This window comes from Idiotropiscis lumnitzeri, chromosome 11 (genome assembly GCF_059441095.1).
Source record: "Idiotropiscis lumnitzeri isolate Australia: NSW breed Sydney's pygmy pipehorse chromosome 11, RoL_Ilum_1.0, whole genome shotgun sequence".
In the NCBI taxonomy this organism is placed as follows: Eukaryota; Metazoa; Chordata; class Actinopteri; order Syngnathiformes; family Syngnathidae; genus Idiotropiscis; species Idiotropiscis lumnitzeri.
The window spans coordinates 11772351-11792060 of NC_142401.1; the positions used below are offsets into that span (position 1 = coordinate 11772351).

Below are 19710 nucleotides of genomic sequence, written 5' to 3' on the forward strand. Positions count from 1 at the left end.
CGTTTTACAAATTACATTTTACTTCAGGGTGAGGGGCCTAAAATTGCCCCGCCCTCCCAAGACTGGCTGCCTTTTCGGACGAGATACACGCCATTTTACATCGACAGCGGAAAAGATACATAACATTTGAAGGAAGCGGAGATCAACTCAAACTCCTAATTAACACCAATACGGTAGGAATGTTTTGCATCACCATCGTGTGAAGATTCTAGCTTTGCGTCCTTGTTCTGGCTAATAATTTGAAACCAATATGTGATCCTTTGTTTGATTTCTGCAACTGTGGCCTGAGGCCTTAAAACAGACGACGGCCATTTTAGCTGTTTCGTGCTAGCCATTAGCCTTTAAGGGACAAAACGATGCCAGTTTCATATTTTAACCGCGGCTGTGGAGCTACGCAAATTATTTTTTCTGTTAGTTGATATGTTACCCGCGGATGTTTTGTTCACTGTGAGACACTCGGCACATGGGTCTTTCGAGCTAAAGCTACCATGCTAGTTACCGAAAAATAGGCCCAGACCCTCCCTGACCGTCTCCCTCCATGACGATATAGGATGAATAATTGGCTCTTACATCGTGGATCGTGGTTTGTAATGCACATTAATATACTTATTAAATAAACGTTGCAAAAACGAACGTTGGTGCATCCGCCAATGTATTGGTGTCCTTGTGACTTATTCAGATGTTGCTCCTTGTCGTAAATAGTTTCATTTTAATTTTGCATTTCCCACTTGGAAAATTTGTCACATCTGTAAGCTTCCTTAACCGTATGTGATCTGATAAAGCAAATAAGGATGTGAATTTAAGTTAGAACTGTAAAAATGGTACTATAGCCAGTAAAATAGCCACAAACATGATTGTAGCCTTATTTTTTTTAACTTTTTTTTTGTTTTACCTTTTTACAGATCCAATCATGCACCGTGAATGTCCACTTGACTGCAAGGTGTATGTTGGAAATCTCGGCAACAATGGGAACAAGACTGAGTTGGAAAGGTCATTTAGTTACTATGGGCCTCTTCGTAGTGTGTGGGTGGCAAGGAACCCCCCAGGCTTTGCCTTTGTAGAATTTGAAGACCCCAGGGATGCTACTGATGCAGTGCGAGAGCTTGATGGGAGGTAAGAAGTCAGCGCAGTTAAACATCAGATACAATAACTAGAACACTGTGGCTACTATTTCTCACATTTTATGCCTTTTGTTTTTAGGACATTGTGTGGCTGTCGAGTGCGAGTAGAGCTGTCCAATGGGGAGAAACGCAGTCGCACCCGCGGCGCCCCGCCATCATGGAGCAGGCGCCCCCGAGACCGAGATGATTACAGGCGGCGAAGTAGTCCACCAGCCAGGCGGAGGTGACCCACAAGATGTTTTTGACATTGGTTGACCATAGCCTACATTTGTAATGTAATCCCGGCAATTGCTGCTTTCACTTTCATTCACGGGATACTTTCCAAATTGGGGGCTATAGTGTTGTCTTTTTAGGTTTATTAGCTTCTTCCATGTGTAAGGCTCTTGTTATCAATGTCATTGACAGTATCGTTATATAGGAAAAATTAAATAGATTTAATATTAATTAATATATGGATAAAATAGAAGTTTCCGTTTCATTTTGTAGTCCCTGTGAAGTGATTAGACCACATATCATGTTTGGTCCTCGCATCCCATATCAACCAATCTTTTCGGGCCGGAATGCTGTTAATTTTAAGTCTTAAGCAAGACTTGGTCTCATTACAATTTTGTCTGCTTCTTAATATTTATAGTGCCGCAGAACCTTATTTCTCCTGATTGATTAATTTGTAAAACTCGAACACCAAATTGTACAAAAACTGAAGCAATATTTCCTGTAGGAAATAATGTAGCTCAATTTAATCTTTCCAGACACCTCAAAATAGTAATTGTTTTACATAAAGCTAAGCGGTAATCACTTTGTGGGGACTGCACAGGTTATAGCAGTATTCTCGTTTAAATATGTATAGTTTGTACACTTTAAGTACGGAGTGTGCGACTGACTCAAGAGGTTTCCACATTGGCTATGAAATGAGACAAAAGTTGTTAAACTGGGAAGGGGGTGAGTGCCAAATGTAATGCTTTCCTTTTTGTTTGAGGATGCTTTTTATTTTTCATATATATTAATAAGAATGAAACCCGTTGCAGAGCCACCACCATGCCTCTTCTCACCACCCTCAGAGTCAATCAACTAGTCCTCTTTCAGCATCATGTGACTGCTGACCATCGTGCCTCAATCAGCTTGACTGGTGCTGTCACATGACCCAGGCATGGCCAGTCGTCAGGTTGCACCAGGCCATTGGTTCCTCATCATGCTCTTCTCAACCACCTCCTCCTTCAACCTTAACCCAAACGGCAGCGGCCCACCTCACATTCCAATCAGCGTATCGCGTTTCCAAATGTCGACAACCTACCAGCAGCAGCCTTCGGCTAACCAATTAAAGCAGGAAAAAAGCAGCAGCCAGCCCCCACCTGCCTGCCATCTTATCACCTCGCAGCATCTGGCCAGGCCTATTCTGCCAATTCTTCCTACCCGGCCGACAGTCTGCCTCCTTTTCGTCATATCTAGCTTGTTGAAAACCAAAAATGCTAGTAAGTTTTCCTGCTTCATTCAGTACACTGATAACAGTTTTAAAAGTGAAGAGACCGCTGGTTTACGAAGGTTGATCCTTTTTCTTTTCTTTTTTTTTTTTTTTTTTTTAGTTTAACATTTACTCAAGTTTGTCATTTTGTCCTCACCCATTAATGTAATTCCGTGTTTCCAAAGGTGAAGGGCCCACCATCAAATTTCTGTGACTTGTCCAAAGTGTCTGATTAGACATTATAAGGGGGTTTGAGCATAGTTGACAACTGATTTGTTCCTAAAACCTTGTTACTTGTCTACTCCTGTTTCCAAACGCTGACATGGTGACCAGTTAGATGTTAATCCTACGAAAGTACAAATGTGCCTGTCCACGGTGCAGCGTCCCATCTTCATATAGGAGCAGTTGGTGTTAGATGGCTCATCTTGAGGCTTTGGCTTCATTTGCACATCTTAAAACTAACGTAGTTCTTGAATGGACCTTGTACTGTGGGTTAGGTGAAACCTTGTGAAGAGTATTGGCATACGGCCCAATGCTAGTGGTTGATAAAGTTTATAAAAGCATATGTTTAGTGCAGTTCTTATGGGGGCCCGCAAACTAACACGAGTTGTATGTAAAGGTCTAGCGATGATGGATGCGTCAGTTGAAGTTGTTAACATTTTCACTTTTTCCCCTCCACACAGATCTCCACGCAGGAGGAGCTTCAGTCGCAGCCGCAGCAGGTATGTCACGTTTCTAGATAATTATTCACATTCAAACGTCTTTCTTGACAATGGCCCCTTGTTTTGGGGGATCAGTTAAAAAAAAAGAAGTATATGGTATGGAGAGCCTCTGGACCCAATATGTGGTTGCAGTTTTTTTCATTTCAGTAGCTGTGCGGTGTGCAGCGAAGAGTCTGAAACTAACTTTATCAAGATGATCCACTTCAGTCGCAACTAGCCACCTCGTGTACCTTACATAGTAGTTGTAGATTTAATGGGCTATTTTTACATTTCATGCAGGTCATTCTCTAGAGACAGGAGGAGGGAGCGTTCACTCTCTCGGGACAGGAACCACAAACCTTCAAGGTCCTTCTCTCGGTCAAGGAGGTATATAATCTTTCTTCCTTTGTCTGGACAAATACATCTGAATTTTCGGTGGCCCTTTGACTGAATTATAAATGTGATGCTTTTCTTTTTCCACAGTCGTTCCAGATCTAATGACCGAAAGTAGAAGAAAAGGAAGAGAGATGATGAAAACGGTTGTACTTTGTTTTCACATGATGGACATGTTTCTTTTTTGTTTGTTTTTTTTAAATCCGTCACAAGTTTTAGTCTCACTGATTTTGTTAGTCATTTTACATGTATTGGATGTGCACAGGTGTGACATCTCATCCAAGTCCTTAATGTGCATCACGCAGCATTCCACCAGTAATCACTCAACTTTTTTGCAGTTTTTTTAAATGGATGTGTAGTTTTGACTCATATAGTGAAAGTTCATTTTCATTGTGTATTTTGGATTAAGAAGCAGAAATGTGATGCATTTTAAGTAACTTCCTAGGTGTGATTTGGGAGGCAAATTGATGTTCATGCTACTTGCATAAGGTAAAGGTTTCGATCCATCTGTGGGTGTGTGATTTACCAGGATGGAACGTATCTGGAAACCTCAGTTTTTCCATTTTCTGTACTTTGATACCATGTAAAATTGTCTCTCAATTAAAAATGCTGGTTGTTTAAAACAAGTTGACACTGCTTTTCCTCTCCTTGCTTTATCAAGTCATTTTCAACCATCAAATCCTATTTCCTCAAATAGAGGTCATTCCTCTCGAAGGTGCTCAAAAAACTGCCTCCAATAAGGAAAACTTGAGTTTGTAGACGTACACCTACGATGATGATAATGCAATGTTAAGGATTTTTATACACGCACGGGCAGCGACCGTGCCAACGTCACCGCTGCAATGCCGTTTGTTTATGATGAAATTGCACATAGTACAGGTGTCTTGAAGTACACCAATGGATCTCACTTTTTTTCCCTCATCTTGTACACACTGTCCGCTGAGTAAATTAGTTATGTAATCTGGGCAGCCTCTGAGCATTTTAACCCTTTCCTCAGGAAAAGATGAGACATACAAATAGTGGTGTACTTGTGTGGCTGATAAAGCCACTATGACGTGTGTGACTCAGTTAGTCTTGCGCCTATTTGTTCAAGGCATAAGAAATTTAGAGGCAACATATCTGTTCAAATATATATAATGTAAAAGTTTACAACCCCTCTGTTCAAATGTCAGGATTTAGTGATGTAAAATGAGAACATGATCATTTCAAAACATGTTCAGCCATTAACGGACCCTTTACCTGTTTAAAAAATGCGAAAGGAAGTAGAAATTAACAGATAATGTGCTGCATTATCAAATATTTGAACTATATGAACATGGTATTTAAAGGGACGGACCCACTTCCGGCCTCGCTTAATCCGTCCTTCAAAAAAAAAAAAAAGTTTTATTGTAATTAAAAGTTAAATACAACAGAACTGCACTTAAAATTCTCTGTACTGGAAACGTGCCAAATGTACTGCACTCGATTTTAATTAAATATTTCAACTGTATGCATAACTGCAACTATCATTTTAATATGTTTGATTTTATTTCACAATTTAAGTGTTATAAATTTAGTTTGTATGTAGGCTCCGAGGACCCCTGAAGTTGCAAAAACTTGCCTGCCAAGCATATAGCATCAGATTAAAAGTGTGTAAGTAGTATAACATCTTTAACATCTTATTTTTAAAACATGAGAGAGCACACACATGAAGAGGGGAGGAAATGGCTAGTGTGTGCGCTTACTGCTTTTATAGTGTGCGATGTACTCCAGATGACCAACACCACAGACATAACGTCCAGGGGGTACCCCGCTTCGCGCACATTCAAAATGTATTATTACTATTGAAATTCATAATGTTTAACACAAATGTGAACCTTTTCTAACCTCTTTACCAGATTACTTGTCCTGCCTGTCCATTTTAGAAATAAAATGTGCCTTTTGAGCCTTGCACGGCTCCAGGATTTTTTCTCTAAAGGGGGACTTGACACATTGTGGGACAGAGAAAATCATTAATTCCTGTATTTTATAATAACAGAAAATGCTGGAGGGCTTTAAGTGGGGCAACATGGATTACTAAAGTAAAGTATAACCTCCCCAGTCCCCGTGTTGCGCAGTCCCTGCCTTGAGCACAAATTTGCTCAACCCCAGATTAGAATACCGATGGCATTGAGCCACATTTGGTCATATTTTTTCATAAATCAATAATATTTGTTTGTTTATTCTAATATTTCCAGACTATGATTATCACGTGTGCATAAATTTTGGTGAAAATCAGTCAAGTTTTTTTGTATTTTTTGTAGGATTGATTTGTTTTCTCTATGAGGCATAAAGAAGAGGCAACCTTATAATTTGAATAGAATATAAATATTGTGACTTTCATTTTAATATTTTCAGACTATGTTGATCACATGTCCGCATACATTTTGGAAAGGATCTATCACAGTTTTCGTGCATTTGCCAGCATAATGGACCAATTGCACACCATAGTACAGGACACGGGTTGGCTATGCTAGCCAAACAACACCTGCGATAAATGTATTTTTTTTCTCTCGAAGGGAGAATATTAACTGAGATGGTTAGGAGTGCCATCTAAATTACGGCCATACTTGATGAGGCCTTACTGCATTTTTATAGCACATTAGATCAGGAAACAAGTCCAAAATTAACAGTAGCCTATTACAGCACAGATGATGTCACAGTGATTACTTGAACCGGGCAAGAATACAATACAATACGTACAATACAACTTTATTTATATAGCACATTTTACAACAGCTGGCTGCATACAGTGTATGTCATTATTTTGATCCTTAATTAATTTTTTTTTCAGGAAACCAGATGCCATTGAAATTTGCATTTTTAATGTTCATTCGTTCATGAAGGGAAACAAATTTGGAGTCATCAGTTGCTTTAATGACTCAACAAACGTCACACATCAATACTGAGTTGTAAAATCGGCTAGTTGACTAATAAGTACAACTCCTAATAAGACTAATAAATTGTTAATAAATTTTAAACTGACTAGTTTGACCAAGGACAATGACCTTTGCAGATGACAATGCATTTTGATCTGCAGTGAGACTAGTGAGCTGATGCATGAGAAGAGGTGGAGAATTACTCTGACCAACACGCCACATAATGGTACATAATGGTGTTTGTTTATACTTACATTAATGTGCTTCATTCATTTTTTATTTTACCTCACATATGGGAGAGAATTCAAACCAAATGACCTTACACGCATAGACACACTTGGGGCTTGTCCCGTGCTGGAATTTCCTCCAGTCATCCAAATATCACGTGTGCTCATGTGGTTACCGGGTTTGTGGGAGACATCAGGCCACGCCCACCGCACGAAAACTGGGGCTTCCCGCCCACCGCAGTTCAAAAAGTCTGGGACCGTCACTCGTGTTTGGAAAACTTGAGACGTTCGCAAACAGTCTTGTAACTCTGTAGCAATCCTCACGAAGTTAGGAATCTTTTTTTTTTTGAAGATTCAAGCTAAGCCAAGTCATCGGACAGAGAACAAGTTTCATTTGGATATTGTAGATTGAAAATGTAAGTAGAGTGATTTAATGTGTTTTGCAGTTTGCTATGATAACGTCAAGTTTGTGATATTATGTCTACTCTAAAAGCATAATGGCATATGTTTATTTATTTATTTTTCTGAATGACAAAAGTACGAATGTGCTCCACTGGTTGATTGGCGTCGTAGTAGCACATTGCACAGAGTCTTTGTGTTTAGTTTGTCACAAAATATTGACGCTCTCTTTGTGTTTAGTTTGTCACAAAATATTGACGCTCCAAGGCTTTTCAACGAATGGAGAGTGTTGCGCTTAGTTGACAGCTCATCGCCGGGCGACACGAGTTACGGATTCACGTGTACCGGCGTAGTAACTAGGCGGGGTCTCGTTTTCCCGCCGCAGTCTTGAACCACTCTTTTCGGCTCCGCCCATCAAGCAGTCCTTCTACGTAATTTCCGCTCCACGGAACCGATAATGGGTGGGGGAAAATCGAAAAAAAAAACAAAACAGAAGTACTCTTGTTCATTTATTCATTTTGTTCGGTGTTTCTTTCACATCCATATATTTTTTTGTTATATTGTTGTGTATGTATGTAAAGTATGTTACTGCCCGATTGTTGTGCTGTATATATTTTGTCAATTAAAAAAAAGGAGTGCGGGGTGAAGGGTATTCTTGCAATGCAGTTAGACTTACCAAAAATGCCACATTCCATTCAGTTTGGTGTGGAACTGATTTAATTATATATTATTATTTTTTAAATACATTAATTATTAAGTTAGCTAATCAAACATATTTTCACAGGTATCACGTCGAAAGTTATATATTTTCACAAGAATCACGTCGGCAGTTAAGGGTGGGGAGGTGGCAGCGTGACGTGGCAGTGTCCAAAGTCAACCGCAGTTTAAGAATTTCCTCGTTAATTATGTTACATGGCACTTAAATGCCTCTTAGAATTGCTGCAATGTATATTTATGCTATTTCTTACGCCTGTAATGATAAACCTGGTGTACGGGAACAGTTAAATTAGGATTAAGTGCATTTTGAAAAGTCTTAAAGATGATTGGGTGGGGTAGTTTATGAGTCTAGTGAGCACAATGATCTATATATAGTTCACTTTTTAAGAGTCGGTTTCAACGTGTTTAGTTCAAAACACGTGAGAATGTTCTCTGGGTTTCAAATGAATGAGCCCCATACCAATTCCTGGAAAAATGCCACATTGTCAAGTCATGCTCGTGACTTGACTCCGTCGTGTGGCCAAATTGAGTAGTGCACATGTTCTCCCACAACCTTCAGCAAATGTCGAGTTAAAAAAAATAATAATCATAATTTTAATTTAAAAATCAAACTCATTACCCTCAAAGCAACACATTTTTGTGCCCCAAAAATTCCAAGATCTTTTGATATTCTAGTCTCATTATAACTAATCCGAACCGTGCAGTAGAAGATTCTTGATCCAAATCTGAGCTCTGGCCTCTCTGCATGTTCACCATGTGCTTGTGTGAGGTTTCTATGTCTGTCTTTCCACGTTAGTTTAATTGAAGTTTCTAAATTGTCCGTAGGACCTGCCCAACCCTTCCTGGATGGGTGTAGTGACTCATTATTCTCACGAGATGCAGTAGATTCCTTCCTGTGTAGCTTTTAGTTTAAAAGTACCATGCCAGTATTCCCACTCGACGAATATCTTATCATGATCATCATCATCATGATGTTGCTTTATTCGCTCAATTTACTTGTCCCCCCCATGCCCCCCATGTGTGATCTTCACCAGTGGACCGTTCCCACTCCCTCCAGGACAGACTGACTGAGAGCACCTTCTAGTGGTGGAGTGTAGTCAAGCAACTCTTGCCTGAGGATTTGCCCTAACATGTCTGAGTGAGATTATGTCTGGGCAAGTACTAGTCACGTTCAGGTGGGAGGGCCCAGAAACCTCTGAGTCATGTCTCAGCATTATAAATAGACTCCCAGCAACTCCAATCTCAAATGCTCTGTTGTACTCACTGAGGAAGCATAGAACAATGGTAAGGCACTTTTTTAAAAACTCAAACTGCACAGGTACGGATTTGCTTTATATCGGATTCACGAAGCTTAAGTGTAGCTCAGGAAAAAGTCACGCTTTGTTTTAAGCAAATGTTAAAGCTTTGGTGGAGTTGTTGATATTAATATCTTCTGCATGTCTTTTTAGTGTCGAGTGATGGCAAACGTCAAGCGGATCCTGTGCCCTCTGGGGAAAGGCCCCACACGGCGGAACCTGTTCGGCCCAATTGACAGGGCGCAGCTGCGGGCGGACTACCAGGCCGCCCTGAGGAATGACCTGAAGGAGGCGTCCCGGCGCTGGGGTTTCGACTTCATGGCGGACCGGCCTCTGGCCAGTGGCGATTTCCAGTGGGAGGTCGTCCCAGGCGCAAAGATGCCGCTGCTCTACAGATCCTGTATGCTGAGCAATGCGACAGGTCAAAGGTCAACGGTGGTGACGGTCAGACCCAAGAGAGTCAAGGCGGGGCCATCAGCGAACGAGAAGGAGAACGTCCCTGAAAACAAGTCTGAGAGATGTCTTTTCAGTGTGGAGAAAACACCAAGGAAGAAGGAGAATGCGGGACTAAAGAGGAAACAAACTAACATTACAGGTAGATTTTCAACATTCTCCATTCTAATTATTTATTGTCCACTTGATATAAATATTGTAATTACATGAGTTCATAGATACTAATGTTCACATCCACTAATATTACTGCAGCGGTCTGAGTAATTGTGACCGATTTCATGTACTGTGTTTGTGAGTGTTTTACAGACGCCACGCAGCCAAAGCACACAGTTTTGAAGCGTTAAATGTGGCAAAAACTGTTTAATACTTGGCCTTCTTTTTAATTGTCATCACTGTATGTTTATTACTAGAATATTATAAAGTGCTATTTTCTTTAATCACCTTAGAATTTCTTGTTTTTGAAAGGCGTAGACGCCTGAGTCTGTTTGCATTTTAAATTGCCGTTTGCATCCTGAATTTCCTTCTCTCTGTTCCTCAACAGATTTTTATCAGGCCAAGAGAAGAGTGATCGAGATGCCACTTAAATCTGGCGAGTGAGCCCCCTCGCCCCCTCCCCCCTCCTTCCTATCCCATCGGTGCAGCGTTCCTGAAAGAGTGCCAATATTCCAACAGAACCTCACAAAAACACTCAGGAATGCCAAGTTGGGCACAGACTGCACAGTCGCTCCAAGGGAGACAACATAAGGGACCTCAGCCGTTGTGTCTTTCAGTTTTTTTTTTGGGTTCTCATTGTAAACAGGCGGTGGGGATGTTAAAATATTGATCTGCAGAGATTACGGTTAATCTTTGCACGAGTGGATTTTATACTTAGATTTGGATCAAGTGGATGTCCTAAGTGTCGACTGAATTATTCCTTCTGTGCATTCCGTTCCCTTCACTGGGCAGTTTTCACGTCTCTGCCACGTGGAAGCAAAGAAACGTAGGATGACCATTACTTGAAACACAGACACCATCAATCTTCACACCAATCTGCCTCGACAAAATCAACAAATGATGGAGGATGGAAGTTCTTTGGCTCCTCTAGGCTGGAATCCACATACTTGTACATTTTTTTTTTACATTGTTGTTATGATGGGAAGAAGTCAGCTTAATGTTCTGTTTTGTATTTTTTTTTATCTACCCCAAAAAGCACTTACTATGTATGATACTTTATATATCCTGTTGAACAATACAGGAAAGATGCGAGAAGCGTTCTCATGTGCTTGATGCACATTTGCTTTGCTTAGATTAGTCGTGACACGAGCGTCATCATGTTGTTCCATCTTCTGTCTTGTCTCTGCTTTTTATATACTGTAATTTACGTTGCGTATACATAAGCGGCCCAGCTCGATTGTGCACCAGATATTATAATATAGCACATTGTCAAGTTATTTTTTAGTAAAATATATGAGTTGTCCAATAGACTATCTCCGTAAAGTAGCGTAATTTTAAACCCATTGCGGTATTGCACATGCACCTCATGTACTGGATCCATCCAGTATTAAGTGTCTTCTCTTGCTAGTTGACAATCACAAGAGTGTTCTCAACGTAAGTCGCGTACTACTTACGAAGCTAGAGTGAAGTGCCAATCCTCTCCTATTGCTCTAATGCGTGCAATTCAAAACACTTATTGTTGTCCTTCCTTAAAAAACAAATCGTATGTCTTCATCACTTTTATTTATGTCTGTTTTATGTTTGCAGTCCCGCGGCTCGGGCTAATTTGAATGAGTGTGGGAAAATGTCATGCTCTTGCCCCATAAACGGTCACCTTGGAGATGATGGTGAGCCCAACTGTTGACTGCACTTCCTGTTTTTTGACGCTCGTGCACAGGTCCTGCGATTCTGTTTAATGTGTAAAGCTACAAATGGAAAAATCTATCCTTTTATTTATTTACTGTTCCTCGTGTTAATTTACTTTGTTAAATAATTCGAAAATGATAATAAACTGTCTGGATTAAATGTGTGTTCCTGTTATCATTTCCAGTGGCTCGACACAGTTTCCATTAGTTTTAATATTATTTTTTTTTTAATATGGAAAAAGCAAAAATCTATTGAAAAAGCTTACTAAGCATTGAGTAATAAAGTAAAGTAAACAAAAATTCTCAAATGACGGTTCTCTCCTGAATGGAAATATAAACTCCAATAACTAATTTGAGAATATGAAAATGAAGGACATTTTCACTATAATTGTAGTTAGTTTTATGAACGCAAGATGTTTCAGTTAGGTTTTGTCTCGTTAGAAGCATTTTTTATTTGAATTTTTTTAATTTAATTTTTGTTAATAGTATAACTCAATAGTGCATACTTATAGTCGCCCATGGGTTGCAGGTTACCCATCTATGTCTCTCAACTCCATCATGAGTCATGGTATCCTGGGCAACATAGTACTGTGGGTTACCATGGTAACCTCCGCCCCCCCCACATGACGAATCAACTGTTTCTCTGCTTTTGATGTTTTCAAGCACTTGACCTGATTTTTGTCAACCCGACTTCGATTTTATACCCAATTTTTATAGTAACGGTGTCATCATGCTTATGTCCTTTCTAGACAGCGATGGACACCTTTTTATCTTTAAAAGATAAGAGTGCACAGTTGGGAAAGGCACTTAAAATAATTCACTCAGACTGGGATACAGTGGCTCAACAGTTCTCATGTATGCCACATCAATTTATTTAAATTATATTCATCTTTATGTTTTACCTAAAACAGTGTAATCATCTACAGGTAATTAAAACATGTAAATAATTCAATACAAAGTACTTTGTGCATCATGATCATTCATTAAAGCTCTTTATAGGTTTACAGGAAAAGAAAGATTTTCTGACTTGTTATAACCAAACCAGTGACTAGAGAACAATCAAATTATGTTTTCTGAACTGCCTTTCTGTCAATTAGAAATATTGTATGTACATGTCATTAGTGTTTTATTTATAATTTTGCAACGACAATGTCCTGTCCTGTACACCGCGCTACCCAATAAAAACTAAATTTCACACAATATATCCCTTTTAAAACAAGGCTTGTCCAATTCAATGAATGAATGAACAATTTGGCAATCACCGACCAGATTGTTTGGATTGCTACTGCAGGCCTCCCGCTGCATCCCCTCTCCGCCCCTCGCCACAGGCCCTTCTGTGTTCCCTCTGCCCCTCCCACACGCACCTCTACTCCAACAGTGGCGGCGCTACGCCTGCGCTAAACTCGCTCCCATCCCCACCCCCGCCATCATCTGCTCCTTTGCTCCCACCTCCATTACAGGACAGGACAGGCAGCATTTGCACCGAAAGAAAAGAGGGGATGGGAGGGGAGGAGAGGGAAAGGAGAGAGAGAACTAGATCAGAGCGGCCGAGAGAGAGGGCGGAGGCGAGGAGGCTGCAGATGTCGACGGCATCAACCATGGAGCCGCATAGGACGTGCTGAGGTGGATCGTCAGCCAGGCATCGGCTGAGGGTGAAGATAGGTGGAGCGGGGTGGGGTGGGGGGCTCAGGGGGAGGAAGAGGAGGTGAGGAGGAGGAGGAGGAGGAGGAGGGGGCAGCAGGAGAATGGGCCTGGAACGCAAACAGCACAAATTGGATTAAAGCAGTATGGTAACGTTTCTAATTTGATTCCTCATCCTCATCCTCATGTCCTCATCCACCCTCTTCGTGTCCCAGTGCTGTCGGTTTTGTGTCACTTCCATCCCCTCGCTTACGCTATGAAAAGACACAGTCAGGTCACAGCGTCATCCTTTGCTGCATTGTTGTGTCTTCGCAGTCATGCAGCATCACACATGCAGTGCCTGATTTCCATCGCACTCTCTCCCACCGAGGGTCGTTTGTTTTTCTCATCTCCATTACAACGTGTTTGTAACCTACTTTCATGGGGGTGGGGGATGAGAAGGCGGGCGGGGGGAGTGGACTGTTGGCTAATGGCCCCTGGGAGCCATCAGGGCCGTCAGTATCACGCCGCCACGCCAGTCAAATGCTGATAAATCCTCCCACTGACCCGTCCAGAGAAATTAGAGCACGGCATCCGAGATGTTCGGATCATGTGTCTCCCTGAGCTCATGTTTGCAGGCTCTGATTACACTGTTTTGACGTCAGGCGGGCGAGGGCAGGCGAGCATTAAAATAGGCGCCATCTGCCAGGCTACCCATATACCCGTGCAGGGAATCCCCTGTTGGATCAATCATCACATTAGTTGTCACCAAAAATATTCACATCAAGGGGATGTTCGTATGGAACCAAAACTTATTTCTTTGACGACAACCGTGAGGAAACGTAACGACTGCAACCTGCTTAATCCAATCCATCAAGTAGTAACCCATTTGAATTATTTTGAGGTATAACTTTTATTAAAGGTGATAAGGTATATAATTCTGGCTTTTTCATGGGTTTGGGGTAGCCAACAACCCTGTATCCTATACTAGAATAGCTATACTCCTGGCCGTGTAGAATTCCATAATGAGAACCAAAACAAAAGTAATTTGTAATCTTTAAAGTTTTCGTCAGGATTTGAAAACAAACAGGAGTAACACGCGTCTAAAGAAAATATAATATAACTTTATTGATAGTGCATTCCACAACAGCTGGAACTGTAACAAAGCGCTTTCCATATGCTGTAATATAAATTAGCGGGAAATTAGAACACAAATAAAACACATAAACCCATATACAAAAGATAACTATAGTCAGAGGCAGAGCTATATGCTTTATCCTCCCCCAAAAATGAATTCCTGCTGCTTTGACCGTCTCTGTAGAGTAAAACTGTATGTCTGCATTATACTGCCCCCGGGTGGCCAAGGCGCGCACAACAGATGGCGCAGCAAAGTACAATGTGTAAATTGGCAAACAATTGTTCAATTTCTTGATAATTTTATGTTAAATACTGCATGTCATTACTGTGTGACGGTATAATTTTTAATGTGAAAAAATTATTGTTGTTTGTTGGTGTATAGTTGGGAAAGGATCAATAGCATCTATTCATTTCAGTGGGGAAAGATTATTGAACATCATTGCCACTTTATTTATCTCTTTGTTGTCCTTCCAGCTGGACAAGAGCGAGGTGACAACTCTCAGCCTGCCGTCCACCGCCAGCCATGGAGGCTCTGACAGCAACATCAGCGCAGAGGGCGTGTCGGGGTCAGCGTCAGGCGGCGTGGCAGCCAGCGGCGGTGCGGAGGGTGGCTCAGGCGGGGCAGGGTGCGCCGAGCCCCAGCGGACGCGGGCCGCACTGGAGCACCTGCAACAGAAGATCTTGAAGGTGACCGAGCAGATCCGGGTGGAGCAGGAGGCCCGTGATGACAACGTGGCCGAATACCTGAAGCTTGCCCACAACGCCGACAAGCAACAAGCCTCCAGGATCAAACAGGTGTTTGAGAAGAAGAACCAAAAGTCAGCGCAGACCATTGCACACTTGCACAAAAAGCTAGAGCACTATCACAAGAAGCTAAAGGAGATCGAGCAGGTGAGTCATCTTTACTGTGTATAGCGCATTTCATAGGCAAGGTAACTCAATATGCTTCACATAATTAAAAGTGCACTTAGAAACAAAATAACAACACACATTTAAACTGAATAAAATAAATAAAAAGTAGCTTACTAAAATACTATATAGTGCAACATTGATTTTAGAAATGCTTTAAAAGTCTTCAATCATAGATATAATCACACATATTTAATCTATAGTGCTTTTTCCCCATTCAATAATTTCAGACTAATGTATTTTACATGCAGTAGCACCATGACATAAAAAGCATAGTAACATTTAAAGCAGTTTTTAACCCAGATTTAAAAGCATTACAACTTGGGACTTACTTTACTTCTGATGGCATCTCATCACATTTACATGCAGGATGATAGCTAAATTCAGATTTTTCTTTGAACTCTGGGCTCCACTAATCGACCTGAGTCTGCAGGCTGTCAAAGTAAACACGAAACAAAGAGAATCACATGCATTATTAAAACGACCACATAACTTTGCTTTTAAGACTGCTAGCTTAATGCTAACGGGAACACTATAGACGGGCTAACAGATAGCATCTATTGGCAGTGTTATAACACTTTAAGCAATAGACACATAAAACAAGACTCTCAAGCATTTCGACATTATTTATTCTTTGCGAAAAACAACTGATAGTACTTATAATACCACGTTTACCAACTGAGGAGTTGAGACCGTCACCTTGTAGATCCGTATGTCTGTATTTCTCTCTCTCTCTCTCTCTCTCTCTCTTAATTTTTTTTCGTAAAACCAAGGCAGCATTAAAAATTGCTCGTGTAAATAAGCCTTTTACTTTTAATAATAGAATTATATGAAAATGACAAATACATTTACCGTTTACTTTGGAGCTTTCAGGGTCTAAAATGCCCAGCTACAGTATTGAATAGCAACAAGGCCACCATTGTGCACAGTCAGCATGAATTGGCCAAGCATGATTGAACATGGATTGATGGTCAATTAGATTTCAGTTTTACTTCATTACTTTGTTTTTATTTTGAGTTCTAACGTTTGACACGTGATGATAGGTGCTGTGATATATTTCTGATGCGTTGTGACTGCCACCTACCTAACCCAACTTTGACTTGTATATGACACCAGTATGTTTTCCTCCTCTACCGTCAGAATGTTTACTCCTTAAGACCAAACATTTGAGATTCTGCATAATTGTGCGTTCCTCCGTCTGTCCAGAATGGACCGGCCCGGCAGCCCAAGGATGTCCTGCGGGACATGCAGCAAGGACTAAAGGACGTGGGTGCCAACGTCCGTGCGGGAATAAGCGGTTTCGGTGGAGGTGTTGTGGAAGGGGTCAAAGGTGGAGTGTCGGCCCTGACTCACACCGCCGTTGTCTCCAAGCCCAGAGAGTTTGCCAGTCTCATCAGGAACAAGTTCGGCAGCGCCGATAACATCGCCCACCTCAAGGACACGCTGGACGACGGAGTCGGGGGCCACTCCGACGACACCCCCACCCCCCGCGCCCTCAGCGGAAGCGCCACTCTGGTGTCCAGCCCAAAGTACGGCAGCGACGACGAGTGCTCCAGCGCCACGTCCGGCTCGGCTCCGTGCAGCAACTCGGGCGGGGCGGGTGGCGGAGGAGGCGGCATGTTGGGGCCCACGATGGGGAGTCCCAGACTGGACGGGCACCACCACCACCACCATCACGTGCACAGCTCGTGGGACTCGCTCCTCGAGGGCTTGCAGGAGATCAAAGCCAGTCAGGCGCACATGGAAGACACTATCGAGGACATGAAGGGCCAACTGCAGAGCGACTATTCCTACATGACACAGTGCCTGCAAGAGGAGAGATACAGGTATGCACATACCACCCCATCCCTCATCCCAAAAATCCATTCAGTCTAAAACAAGCATTAAACATTAGCGCTGGATAAAGTACGTTCATTTTTGTCTGTTTTGGCAAAACCCACCATTAAAACACCATATGGAACAAATATTCCATATTTTCTCAAAGAGTGTCTGGAGTAAATGGCCCAATTTGTAATCGGTTCATGTACTTGAAATGACAAAAATTACAAAATAGGTGGCTCCTTTTTTCCATCTGGAAAACAACTTTTCTATAACTGATCCCACAGTGTGTCAACACCTATTGGAATTCATTTACCATTCAAATCTGGATTATTTTCACCAGTGATGATTTCTTTTGTGCAAACATTTAAATTCAGATTATAAATATAAAAAAATACCATCAATGACAAGAATTTAAAAAGATGTACATATCTTCAGTGTATGTGTGATAATGTATATGATTAAAAAAAACGTTTCTGAAAAGGTTGTTAAATAATTGCTCACATTTAGTTTTCTACCATAAAGTGTGCCTTTTCATTTATTTTTAATTTAATTGTATTTTTTTAATGATAGTCCTCAAAGTTCTTGAAACAATAGTAATAAAAAAACATAACCGATAATCTTCGCAATGATATATTTTACAGAAATGAATTTTGGGCTATTACGTTTCTTGAATTCAGGTATGAACGATTAGAGGAGCAGCTGAGTGACCTGACGGAGCTTCATCAGAATGAAATGAGCAATCTCAAACAGGAACTGGCCAGCATGGAGGAAAAAGTGGCCTATCAGTCGTATGAGAGAGCAAGAGACATTCAGGTAAGGATTCATGGATGGATGGTAGTAGTGGTAGTAGTTCTTTTTGATCATAGATTAATTGCTCCGAGAACTTTTTAAAATTGAAAATGGTCCAAATCCTCTGAATTTCAACTTCTCAACCATATAAATATTGTCTGATTTTGGTTGTCCTTCATTAAAGCAGACTGATTATCTTTGTGTTAATCAAATTCAAACAATTGAGTTTACTTAAACAAATAACTTAACCAATGATGATGACATTTTCAAATAAAGGTTTCTTAATGAAAAAATCCTTTAGTTGCAGCCCTCGATGATAGTATACCTAGGTGTGGATGGACTGGGGGATGCATGGATACATTTATGGATGATGGATGATAGCATCTTAATTTAATGGGGGAATGAGAGCTAGATCGATGCAGTGAACGGGTTTATCAATGATGGATGGATGGATGGCACGGATGGTGAATGGATGGATTGGTAGATTGAGAGATGGATAAATAAATGGATGGAAGGACGGTGAAGGGTGGCTAGCTTGATTGATGAATGATAGATGGTTGGAGAATAGATGGATTGATAGATGGATAAATGGATGGTGGATGGATGATTGCTAGATGATGGATAAATTGATGGATGGATGGTTGGATGATGACTGGGTGGATAGATGAGTGCTTAAAAAATGGAATGATGATTTGTTTATCAATCATCAATGATGGTGGATGAATGGATTATGGAGCCATCGATTGATAGATGACGTATGGATGGCTTGATTGATAAATGATGGATGGTGACTCGATGGATGAATAGATGGATAAACAAAGATGGATGATGGAAGGACAGTTTAACTTGATGTGTAGATGATGGACGATGGATCGGCAGTATTGATGGAGGGGTGGATTGAATGGATGGATAAACGGACGATACATGGATGATACAGTTGTTTGTGTCTTTTTAATGTCAACTTGTGCGTGTGCTCATTTTTTGTGTGCTTCTCCATGTGTGTTCGTGCGCCTGCAGGAGGCGGTGGAATCGTGCCTGACGCGCATCACCAAGTTGGAGCTTCAGCAGCAGCAGCAGCAGGTGGTCCAGCTGGAGGGCGTGGAGAACGCCAACGCCCGCGCGCTGCTGGGCAAGCTCATCAACGTCATCCTGGCACTCATGGCCGTGCTGCTGGTGTTCGTGTCCACGCTGGCCAATTTCATCACACCGCTGATGAAGACGCGGGCGCGGGTGGGCACCACCGTCATGCTCACCGTGCTGCTCTTTGTTCTGTGGAAGCACTGGGACTTTGTGGAGCCTTGGCTTCTGCCCAGCTAAGCTGCCACAATAGAGGAACCGGAGTAGAGGATTTTTTTTCTTAACACTTGTGCCCTCCTCAAATGTACCATTTGGACCCCTTTTTTTTTAATCACTCACACGTCAGACTCACTTCAAACTACCAAACATGAGCCACTGATATTTAGAGTGGGCTAAATTCATTTTGAATTTTTTAAGTTACGTGTAGAAATAAATAGAAGAAAGGCATAAGTTTAAAAAAAAACAACTAGTTTAAATTAAAGTTTCGTTCAAATTTGAGCTATTTTTGTCAATGTTAGTTCATATCTTTCATGACATACTGATAGATTAGATCAGGGGTGGGCAAACTTTTTTATTGGCAGGCCACAATTGGTTCTAAAATTTGTCAGAGGGGCCGGACCAGGAGCAGAAGGATGGGTGTTTTGGTAACCTCACCTCATCTGAGAAAAAAAAAATGAAAACTTTAAATGAAAGTGAACAAAAGTATTCCATCAATATATATGTCTTTGACACACCACAGTATTTAGAGAATAAAACATGAACAAGTTTATTCATCTAATTTTTTTCAAGTTCGACGGGCCGGATTAAAACGTTTAACGGGCCGCGTGTGTTCGTCGGGCCGTAGTTTGCCCACCCCT

General features: G+C 41.3%; 3 protein-coding genes across 4 annotated transcripts; all 3 read left to right on the forward strand.

The window, feature by feature from the left end:
• The first annotated feature begins 23 nt into the window (after positions 1-23).
• On the forward strand, positions 24-4300 carry srsf3b (serine and arginine rich splicing factor 3b). Its single transcript, XM_088309478.1, has 6 exons — positions 24-173; positions 903-1113; positions 1201-1344; positions 3264-3302; positions 3582-3668; positions 3765-4300. Exons 2-6 carry the CDS (start codon positions 911-913, stop codon positions 3790-3792), a joined length of 501 nt encoding a protein of 166 aa, XP_088165604.1. The 5' UTR covers positions 24-173; positions 903-910; the 3' UTR covers positions 3793-4300.
• Positions 4301-7078: 2778 nt separating this feature from the next.
• On the forward strand, positions 7079-11660 carry cdkn1a (cyclin dependent kinase inhibitor 1A). Of its 2 annotated transcripts, none has more exons than XM_088309177.1 (3): positions 7079-7214; positions 9363-9804; positions 10204-11660. In XM_088309177.1, exons 2-3 carry the CDS (start codon positions 9372-9374, stop codon positions 10257-10259), a joined length of 489 nt encoding a protein of 162 aa, XP_088165303.1. In that variant the 5' UTR covers positions 7079-7214; positions 9363-9371; the 3' UTR covers positions 10260-11660. The 2 variants fall into 2 exon arrangements, with proteins under 2 accessions (XP_088165303.1, XP_088165302.1); XM_088309176.1 differs by lacking the exon at positions 7079-7214 and adding an exon at positions 9104-9198.
• On the forward strand, positions 11440-19320 carry tmcc2 (transmembrane and coiled-coil domain family 2). The gene is made up of 8 exons (XM_088308918.1): positions 11440-11482; positions 12030-12090; positions 12792-12970; positions 13191-13285; positions 14732-15148; positions 16373-16992; positions 17665-17800; positions 18794-19320. Exons 1-8 carry the CDS (start codon positions 11440-11442, stop codon positions 19091-19093), a joined length of 1851 nt encoding a protein of 616 aa, XP_088165044.1. The 3' UTR covers positions 19094-19320.
• Positions 19321-19710: the final 390 nt, after the last annotated feature.

What these genes read in the sequence shown, in the direction of transcription:
- srsf3b (XM_088309478.1), top strand. Translation starts at nt 911, where the DNA reads ATGCACCGTGAATGTCCACTTGACTGCAAGGTGTATGTTGGAAATCTC. An exon ending in GTGCGAGAGCTTGATGGGAG is followed by an intron (nt 1,114 to 1,200) that starts GTAAGAAGTCAG and finishes TTTTGTTTTTAG; the next exon opens with GACATTGTGTGGCTGTCGAG. An exon ending in TTCAGTCGCAGCCGCAGCAG is followed by an intron (nt 3,303 to 3,581) that starts GTATGTCACGTT and finishes CATTTCATGCAG; the next exon opens with GTCATTCTCTAGAGACAGGA.
- cdkn1a (XM_088309176.1), top strand. An exon ending in GAAACAAACTAACATTACAG is followed by an intron (nt 9,805 to 10,203) that starts GTAGATTTTCAA and finishes GTTCCTCAACAG; the next exon opens with ATTTTTATCAGGCCAAGAGA.
- tmcc2 (XM_088308918.1), top strand. Translation starts at nt 11,440, where the DNA reads ATGTCATGCTCTTGCCCCATAAACGGTCACCTTGGAGATGATG. An exon ending in GCACAAATTGGATTAAAGCA is followed by an intron (nt 13,286 to 14,731) that starts GTATGGTAACGT and finishes TTGTCCTTCCAG; the next exon opens with CTGGACAAGAGCGAGGTGAC. An exon ending in CTGCAAGAGGAGAGATACAG is followed by an intron (nt 16,993 to 17,664) that starts GTATGCACATAC and finishes TCTTGAATTCAG; the next exon opens with GTATGAACGATTAGAGGAGC.